This window comes from Silene latifolia, chromosome 11, assembly GCF_048544455.1.
Source record: "Silene latifolia isolate original U9 population chromosome 11, ASM4854445v1, whole genome shotgun sequence".
In the NCBI taxonomy this organism is placed as follows: Eukaryota; Viridiplantae; Streptophyta; class Magnoliopsida; order Caryophyllales; family Caryophyllaceae; genus Silene; species Silene latifolia.
In genome coordinates, this window is record NC_133536.1 from 448,929 (window position 1) to 459,407 (window position 10,479).

Consider the following 10,479-nt stretch of genomic DNA (forward strand, 5'->3'; position numbering starts at 1 on the left):
TTCAGGATCCCGGGACAAAAGCATCCATAAATCATACTGACGGTTCCTCGGGTCAGATAAAGAAGTCACACAAATTTTAAGAAACAACAGAGGACAGTTGAGTATGCCGGTATGATATAAACTAGTCTCGGACGAAAAATGGGTACTCCTTAAAAACAGATAAATATTTGTTCTTTAGGCTGAAAATCGAATATCGGAAACTCATGAAGCGACCCCTGACATGTTGTTGAAAAACTGGGAGGAAAAGAAACAAGACCCGGTTCGAGCTCCCAAACGGCCCAATTTTAAGTATATAATACACGGTTTTCGAGATTTCATGGCCCCGAGAAAAAAAAATTTGTAAATCAAACGGACAATTCCTCGGGTCAGATAAAGCATCCACACAAATTTTGAGAAGCAACACTGGACATTTGAAGATGCCGGTATGAGATAAACTAGTCTGCAACAAAAATCGGGTACTCCTTAAAAACCAGATGAACACTTCTTCTTTAGGGCTGAAAATCGAATACGGTAACTCATGAAGCGACCCCTGATACGTAGACCTGGCAAAGCGGGTCATCGGGTCTGGTTTGGGCCGGGTCAGTTCGGGGCTCTCATTGATTTCCGGTTAATTCGGGTCGAGACGGGTCATTTCGGGTTTCGTGTCAGTTTCGGATTTGTTGGTCGGGTCTGTTTCGGGTCAAGCGGGTCGAGTTGTTTTGGCCGGGTCACTTTCGGGTCAATGAATAAAAGAGAAATACAGTAGCCATTTCAAGTATTTTCGGTTCAATTAGAGTTATATTTTGTTGGGTCGTTTTCGAGATTTTGGTTTCGAATCGGGTCACTTTTGAGTCGGGTCAGTTACAGGTCAAGAAAGCTCAGGTCATGTTCGGGTCAGGTCGGGTCAATTCGGGGTTTTTGGGTCACATTCTGGTGATGTATTTCGGGTCTCGTGTCAGTCTTTTCGGGCCGAGTTTGCTTTTGCCACGTCTACTTATACGTGGTTGAGAAACTGTGAGAAAAAGAAACATGAATCGGTACGAACACTCAAACGGCTCAAATTTAAGTGTATAATCACGATTTTCGAGATTTCAGGGTTCCGTAACAAAAACATCCGTAAATCATACGGACGGTTCCTCGGGTCAGATAAAGGAGCTACACAAATTTAGAGAAGAAACAGAGGATATTTAAGTGTTTCGGTACGCGATAAACGAATTTTGGACGAAGATCGGGTACTCCTTAAAAATAGAAGAATACTTCTTATTTAGGGCTGAAAATCGAATACGGAAACTCATGAAGCGGCCCCTTACCCATGGTAGAAAAACTGGGGAAAAAGAAACATGATCTGATACGAGCTCCCAAACGGCTCAATTCTAAGTGTATCATACACGTTTTTCGGTATTTCAGGGTCCCGAGATCCGTAAATCATACGATTTTCGGGATTTCAGAGGACATTTTAGTATGCTGATATGAAATAAACTAGTTTCGGACGAAAACAGGGTACTTCTTAAAAACATATGATTACTTCTTTTTTAAGTATGAAAATCAAATATAGTAACACATAAAACGACCCGTGATACGTGCTTAAAACACTGGGTGAAAAAGAAATGTGACCGGTATGAGCTCCCAAACAGCTCAAATTTAAGTGTATAATACACGATTTTCGGGATTTCAGAGTTCTGTATCAAAAACATTCGTAAATCATAAGAACGGTTTCCTCAGGTAAGATAAAGCAGCTACACAAATTTTTAGAAGAAACAGATGATATTTAAGTGTGCCGGTACGCGATAAACGAGTTTGAGACGATAATCGAGTTCTCCATAAAAATAGATTAATATTTATTATTAAGGGCTTAAAATCGAATACAGTAACTCATGAAGTGATTCCAGACACGTAGAAAAACGGGCAGGAAAAGAAACATGACCCGGTACGAGCCCTCAAACGGCTTAATTTTAAGTGTACAATACACAGTTACCAAGATTTCAGGGTCTCGGGACAAAACCCCCGTAAATCATACGGACGGTTTCTTGGGTCAGATAAAGCAGCCACACAAATTTTGAGACGCAACCAAAGACATTTGAGTATGCCGGTATGAGATAAATTAGTTTCGGACGAAAGTCGGATACTCCTTAAAAACAGATAAATATTTCTTATTTAGGACAGAAAATAGAATACAGTAACTCATGAAGCGATCCCTAACATGTGGTAGAAAAACAGGGAGGAAAAGAACATGACCCAGTACGAGCTTCGAAATGGCTCTATTTTAAGTGTATATACACGGTTTTCGGGATTTGAGGGACCCGGGACAAAAAAACATCTGTAAATCATACGGACGGTTCATCGGGTCAGATAAAGCAGCCACTTAAATTTTGAAAAGCAAGAGAGGACATTTGAGTATGCCGGTATGAGACAAATTAGTCTCGTACGAAAATCGGGAATTCATTAAAAACAGATGAATACTTCTTTTTTAGGCTGAAAATCAAACATAGAGAAAAAGAAACAAGAATCGGTACAAGCTCCCAAACGACTCAAATTTAAGTGTCTAATCACGATTGACAGACTAAATCGCACACCTATCAAAGATAAACCAACTGGCCTAAACTAATGCAGTAGAGGAAGTCGGGATCGTATCCACAGGGAGACAGTTTGTTCTATTCGCTAATTATAATCTGTCTATGTAACAAGTCTGGGGGTTTGATTTTTGTTTGATTACTAAACTAATGTAGCGAAAAGTAAAGGAGTAAAGCGTAGAAATCGAGTATAAAAATATAAGGGAAAATAGCTAGGATTGTCGGTTCACCATGGTCTAAAAACGGTCGAAGGTAAGGTCAAAGACTTAGTCAAATTACGTTCTGAAAGGCAGTGATAAGGTCCTCTCGGTCCACTAATCACCCTATAAACTTTCTAATATGCTCTCGCTCTATTTAAAGTGTTCTATTGTTCATAGGAGGTCTCACTCTTTCCAATCTCTCGATCTAGGTCGGAGTTTACCAGATTAAATAATTAACTAGCCGCATGCATTCAACTATTTAAATAAGAATTAATTGCTACGATTAACAATTCAGACATACAATTATTCCAGATCTAATATCCTAATTAAATACCGTCATGCAACCATGGATCCTCTAAATCCTAGCATGAAGAAATTAGCTACTCATGATCGAATTAATGAAATTAACAATAATAATGATAACTAAATTAAACATGATGAAAGTATGAGAATAATAAAGCATACAAATAAAGCAAGACAAGGAAAAACAAAAGAAACACGAGAAAGCAATAACTGAAGAACGAAGGTTAATTAAATTACCAAAATAATGGAAGAAAGATTACAAGTTTCTCAGATTCGAAATTCCAAGAGCAAAGCAACGTCTAAAAGAGTGTTTTACAGTATGAAAGATAACATAATAATATTTGCTAAGTCCTTCTTAAATAAAAAGAGGAGTAATGAGCCGAAATTATAAAGCAGATCTCGACTAAACTGGAAATAAGTCGATCGACTAAGCAGAACAGTCGATCGACTTTTCTGTTGTCGCGCAGTTCCTGCAATGCGCACTGAACTTCAAACGGCCACCATATCTTCGTTACTTGGACAAACAGAGCGTTTTTGGTGGCGTTGGAAAGCTAACAAGATAAGCTTTCATCTCCAATTGGAATCATATTATTACCAGTTGTATAACTCGAGTTATGGCTTTTTAAAGTAGGCAGTAGTAATGTGAAGCTCATATATCACTCCAAACTAACACCAATTACCAAGGAAGGGTCTGATTCAACCTTTAACCTCTTCAAATGTTCAATAAGCTTCCTTAGCAGTAGAAAGTCTGATCTATAGCTCTTCCAAATCTTCATGTGCTCGAGAATCGACTCAAAAAACGCAACAAAGTGTCATTTCCTGCAAAACCAATACGAATACACCGAAGTAGCAAATGTGCAGAACTTGACACGAAAATAGCTATAAAGAGCATTTAATGTGCATAGAAATGCGTACAAAAAGATGGAATTAATGCATATAAAAGGCACGCATCAACGATTTTCGGGATTTCAGGATCTCGGAACAAAAACATCCGTAAATCATACGGACGGTTTCTCAGGTCAGATAAAGAAGCTACACAAATTTTGTGAAGAAACAGAGGATATTTAAGTATTCCGGTACACGATAAACGAGTCTTGGATTAAAATCGGGTACTCATTAAAAATAGATAAATACTTCTTATTTAGGGCTGAAAAACGAATACGGTAACTCATGAAACGACCCCTTACATGTGTTAGAAAAAATGGGGAAAAAGAAACATGACCCGTTACGAACTTCCAAACGGCTCAATTTTAATTGTATAATATACGGTTTTCGGGATTTCTGGGTCTCGGAACAAAAGCATCCGTAAATCATACCGACGATTCCTCTATTGAGATAAAGCAGCCACACAAATATTGAGAAGAATCAGAGTACATTCTAGTATGCCGGTATGAGATAAACTAGTCGGGTTCGGATTGCTTTAATTATTTGGATCGCTTGAGCTGCTTAATTGGAATTGCTTGACAGGTAGGGATAAATCCTACTCAACTCTTATTCGATAATGTTTGGTATAATGGATGGTTTATGTTCATGTGGAATTGATCATATGTCTATTGTGTTGATTGATATTATCGTAATTGTTGAAAGGGAGAATTATATTGTAATGTGTTGGTTGATATTATCGTAATTGTTGGAAGGGAGAATTATATTGCATTGTGTTGGTTGATATAAATAATTGTGATGAGTTGAATTAATTATTATCTTTGATTGTGAATGTGGTTATTGTTAAAAGATGTGTGACAGTAGATGTACGTTGTTGAGGGAGTTTGTACTCTGGGGTGATGGTAATATGTACGTTGTAAGGGAGGGGTACTATTACATAATGGCGGTACGTTGTTAAGGGAGGGGTACGTTGTGAGGGATGGGTACTATTACATATTACGTATACATGCATATCTCTTCTTACAATTCTTGGTTAACCTCATCAAGCATCGATGCCATCGTCTTGTACATTGAGTCCCTACATAGTTCGCTAAGGTCGTCAATATAATACCGATCCATTTCAAAAATATACGTTTCTTGAATTAAGTCTTTTACTACTAAATTGACGAAAAAAATTAATTATTCTTCTTATTATTCTTGGTTAACCTCATCAGATGCTTTTGCTTCGACTTTGATGCCATCGACTTCGATGCCATCGTCTTGTAGATTAATTATTCTTCAAACTAAGGTTGCATTATTTGTAGGGAAGACGGAGAGGGACATGAGATAACTAAGACCGTAGCCCGTAGGGAGTCACATGTTATATGGTCCAGTCCACGCTCTGTGCATAGAAACATTGTTGTTGTTTTTGGTCCCTATCTCCCCACTACATTATTGTAATTTTTGGTCCCTCCCAAGACGTGTCATTCCTGTAACAATTTACGTAATTGTTTTTGGATGACAAGTTATCTGAACTAAGTAAAACGTTATCGATTGTAACTAAGGTACGGACGAGTTCGGAAGAAGCAGAGATAAAAGTAAGAGCTATGGCCCGATACTTTTGCAGGATAAGTATATTTGATTTGTTTGTGCAACTCGAACCCGTTACTGCAGTTCGCCAATTTAATCCCCTCACAAACATAATGGTCGATGATGCCTACATCCACCCCCTTAGCTGCGGCAATAGGTATGACATTTGCAGGAATGATGACGAATGTTGCGGAACTTGTATTTGCGCTTATTTTGACCCATTTTACGAGACGAGGGTATTAATTAAGCTTTTAGTTAAAATAGGTATTAATTAATTTGGGTTGGTGTTAGAATATAAAATCGATCATGAGACTTCAACCATCAGCGACTTCAAGCATTAGCTTAAGCTTTTGGTTACGATAGGATCTAATTTTGATAGGAAATACGAAGTATAGTATATGTCGAGATATCGACATCAATTAATTAGGGAATATGGTATATGTGAATATACCATATAGAATAATATATTATTATTTGGTATAAGAAATATTGTCTTACAAAAATTAGAATATCCTAGCTAGTATTATATAAACGTGTTATTGTAATCGTTAGAAACATAATAACTGAATAATACAAACGATTTATGAATTCTCTCCCCTTCTCTATTTCTAATATGGTATTAGAGCCTCTTTCTTGAGGACTCTAGAAAATCGCTTCCGCATTCTTGCCGGTGAGCGAAAACTTATGGCGCTCACCGGCAGGATTTTCAAACAATTCGTTTAGTTTTTTTTTAAAAAAAAAAAACAAAAAATCCCCTAATTGTGTATGACACCCGGTGTCTTCCCCTCATCTTGATTTTAGCCAACTGGTTATCATCAGAGTACCCTGATCAATGGCATCGAAAGATTCCAAAAATAACTTCTTTTGAATTTTAATTAAAAAATTTCAAATTCGTTTAAAGTGGTATAAAACTGACTGACGAGTTACGCACTTATAATCACCATGATGGTGATCCAAATGTATTTGGCGTTCGAAAAACTTGGCGTTCTCCAAATATTGAAATTGACGGATAATTTTCCGTTTTACTGAAATTTGTTTAGGTTCGATTAGTGTTCCTAACAAATTATTTGATATTCGACAAGTCCGAAAAACTTAACGTTCTTGTTCGAAAAAATTTCTAGCGAGTCTTATGCTCGTTTATCTTACCAAGTTGAAGATGGAGATTTTTTCATTTATTTTGTGCAAACTCATGGAAATTTTAACAAATTACCATGAGTTTGAGGGGGAATGATAGGAAATATAGTATATGTCGAGATATCAACATCAATTAATTAGGGAATATGGTATATGTGAATATACCATATAGAATAATAGGAGTATATTATTATTTGGTATAAGAAATATTGTCTTACCAAAATTAGAATATCCTAACTAGTACTCCCTCTGTCCCGGTCATTTGTTGTACTTTTCCATTTTTGGGTGTCTCAGTCATTTGTTGTCCTTTCTATTTTAAGAATCAACTTGATGAATAATTTGATCATTTTCATTCAATTTGTTCCACTTGTCATTTAGTTATTGGCCTTTTCCTCATTCCTTGGTCTTTGTGCCAAAACGAAAGGACAACAATTGACCGGGACGGAGGGAGTATTATATAAACGTGTTATTGTAATCGTTAGAAACATAATAACTGAATAATACAAACGATTTATGAATTCTCTCCCCCTCTCTATTTCTAATAAATTTTAAAGTGAAATAATGAGACTTCAACTTCAATAATATAGCAAATTAAAACAAACAATAATGAAGACAAGCTCCGATCCCCTGTTTCGATCACCTCTCTTTTTACAAAACGAACTCAAAGGAGGTTTAAAGAGAGTTATAATAACATGATCATGGACGTATTACGTATACATCCATATCTCTTCTTACAATTCTTGGTTAACCTCATCCGATGCTTTTGGTTCGATGCCATCGTCTTGTACATTGAGCCCCTGCATAGTTCGCTAAGGTCAATATATTAATACCGATCTATTTCAAAAATATATGTTTAGTTTTCGTTTCTCGAACTAAGTCTTTTAGTTCTAAATTGACGAAAAAATTAATTATTCTTCTTATTATTCTTGGTTAACCTCATCAGATGCTTGTGCTTCGACTTTGATGCCATCGTCTTGTAGATTGAGTCCCTGCATTGTTTGCTAAGGTCAACAATATAATACCGATCCATTTCAAAAATATACGTTTGGTTTTCGTTTCTCGAGCTAAGTCTTTTACTTCTAAATTGACGAAAAAAACTAATTATTATTCTTGGTTAACCTCATCAGATGCTTTTGCTTCGATGCCATCGTCTTGTAGATTGAGTCCCTGCATATATATAGCTCGCTAAGCTCAATATATTAATACCGATCCATTTCAAAAATATATGTTTGGTTCATTAAAGATATACTCCCTCCGATCCACACCAATGGCAACATAGACCCACTTTTTGTGAAGAGAAAAGTAGGTCAATGTTACCATTGGTGTGGATGGGAGGGAGTAGTAGAGATGATGATGATGATGAAACAAATTACAACCTCAAGATCCAAGGCTCGGAAATCCGTGTAAATATTGTCGTCGTCGTCGTCAAGTACCTGCACATAATATATGGCCATCATTCAAAGAAGAGAAAATTGTAAATTTAGTTGAAAAAGTAGAGTTTATAGGATGAAATAGTGTACCTCTAATGTTAAAGGTCGGATGTCGCTATAGCTGAGCTCGACACCATACTCGGATTCTATCTTAAAAACACCATCATGGAGATGTTGAGTTTGAGTACCACCATATGGCAACTCGTCGATTTGTTGGTACGAGAAGGGTACCTCATAAATGGCCGTGCTAACAGACAACATTGCCGTGAGTCTTGTCATGGGTGGTATTTTGAGTGACAAGGCCTCTTTCGCAATAATCGGAAGGTAATCAGTTCTCCGATTCCAACTAGTAGTAACATTTGTGGCCGCATCGGGGAACTCTATTTCCCCAGTTGAACCAACATTGGGAATCACGCCATTAAACACGGTGTCTTTCCAATACCCCTTGATTATCGGAAAACTATTACTAATTATAATCAGCCCCTTATAGTGAACAGTTACAGTAGTCTCAACTTCACGTAATTCTGAGTTTGATAAGTGCATTACAGTCGAAACCTGGGATGACTTGGGCCCTGGCCAAGCGTGGTGTAATCTCTCAATACGTTAAATGTCATGGACTTGACTCTTACGTTGTCGCCACTTTTATTGTAGAAGACCTCGAACGCCACGTCTAGGCTCGTCGAGTAATGATCATACGAAAATTGTGGGTACCCTGCAGTTTCGGTAGATTTCGTAACGCCTAAATACCTGTCATTGTCACCTCGGAATATTACGTATCTTGGAAGCCTGATCCTACGTAAGGGAGCGTAATCAATGTAGGTAAACTCAGTTGGCGCGCCATGCTCCACACACAAATTATAAGCATAAGCATCTGTGGCTGGACGCATCACGACGTTCAACCCGCTTCCCGCGTGCACAAAGCTTACAAAGACATTCCTGGCACTCAAATAAGATGGATATTTTTAGCTACGTATTAGCAAAAATTATGAAAGTTGGATATTTTTAATATATTTTTAAAGACTGATGGGGCAAGATATTCGCGATCCGACAAAGTCAACACATCGAAAGAAGGTCAAAGATATCCACAAAGAAGTCAACGACTTAGATCTGTCTAGCCGATGCATCCCATCGGCTGTCTCTTGGGTCTCGGCCAGGCAACAACGGCCAGGGACACATACCCGTACTCATATCCAAGACCCTCTCTTTTACCGCCATAGGTTCATCGGCCGAGGGTAGAACGGTCTTTCCACCTGATAAGCCACTTGGCCACTTGGCCACTACGTGACAAAAGGTGAAAGCCTATAAATACTCCTCAACCTTCTTTGAGGAAAGGATCTCACAACTAAACCTAAATACACTATTCATTAAACATCTCTCTTATCTCTCTACAATACATTCCTAGCCAATTAGCATACAACTTATACCTCTAAGTTCACTGACTTGGGCGTCGGAGTGGGTACGCTTGGCACAAAGCCAAGCCCTCAGTTCGTTCATTGTTGCAGGGGAGGCCGAGGGAGACGATAGAAGCACGGAGGGTCTAACCCAAGACATTATTCTACAAGCCACGGGTGGTAACGATACTTGCTCTGGAATTATACCCGGAACAAAGACGAATCAAATAAGATCCCACATGAATATATTTTAACTTATTTTGAAAAGAGAATGAGATAGCGTCACCCGATAATACTGACTTTAAATACCATTCCCAGACACGTAAAATATAGACCCTGTATACATTTCTCTTTGCATATATCAAGTTATGATTATTTAGCCTATAACATTAACAAGTTATTCTTATACTCATTTTATATTTACACAAAATATTATAACATGACTTATCTACTAACCCACAATTATTGGGAGTAGGATGTATTGTACGGAGTATTCTCTTTATTTGGGTGGAAATTTGAAAGCCCCTCTAATAATTGTGAATTTGTGATTATCCTTATGGTCGAAAACAATGCGTTCATGGTCCCGTAGCCTGAGTAGTCACCTTTACTATTCTTATTTTTATCGGAACATCACATGGTTTTTTATACGGAGTACATCCAAATAATCTTCGAGAGCAATTATTTTTGTTTTCATAATAGTGTCTTTATTATTCAAATCGAATATGATTCACGAGTGGTCTAAAAGACATCTAACTTAAAAAGTTTCAAACTATAATAATAATATAATACCAGAAATTCTCACTTTAGACGGACATTATCCGTCTAAAGTTGTAGATAGGTCAAATATCACACCACTTTTATAATATGACAAACAACAAGTGGGATATTATCACTTTGTCTTCTTATGTAAGTGATAACATTTTTTACCCGTCCATACTTTAAACGAATATACCCGCCTAAAGTGAGACTAATTGTAATAAGGGTTATGATAAATACAACCCAGTGGGTTGTATTTACAACC

At 37.4% G+C, this 10,479-nt stretch overlaps 1 protein-coding gene across 3 annotated transcripts; it reads right to left on the reverse strand.

Moving 5' to 3' along the window:
- Window positions 1–5,070: 5,070 nt before the first annotated feature.
- Window positions 5,071–9,990, reverse strand: LOC141610544 (uncharacterized). Of its 3 annotated transcripts, XM_074428673.1 has the most exons (5): window positions 8,158–9,981; window positions 8,014–8,070; window positions 7,757–7,804; window positions 7,573–7,626; window positions 7,184–7,434 (listed from the first exon to the last, which is right to left on the reverse strand). In XM_074428673.1, exons 1-5 carry the CDS (start codon window positions 8,608–8,610, stop codon window positions 7,369–7,371), a joined length of 678 nt encoding a protein of 225 aa, XP_074284774.1. In that variant the 5' UTR covers window positions 8,611–9,981; the 3' UTR covers window positions 7,184–7,368. The 3 variants fall into 3 exon arrangements, with proteins under 3 accessions (XP_074284777.1, XP_074284774.1, XP_074284775.1); XM_074428676.1 differs by lacking the exons at window positions 7,184–7,434; window positions 7,573–7,626 and adding an exon at window positions 5,071–5,140 and having other exon boundaries at window positions 8,158–9,990; XM_074428674.1 differs by lacking the exon at window positions 7,573–7,626.
- Between the last annotated feature and the right edge of the window lie 489 nt (window positions 9,991–10,479).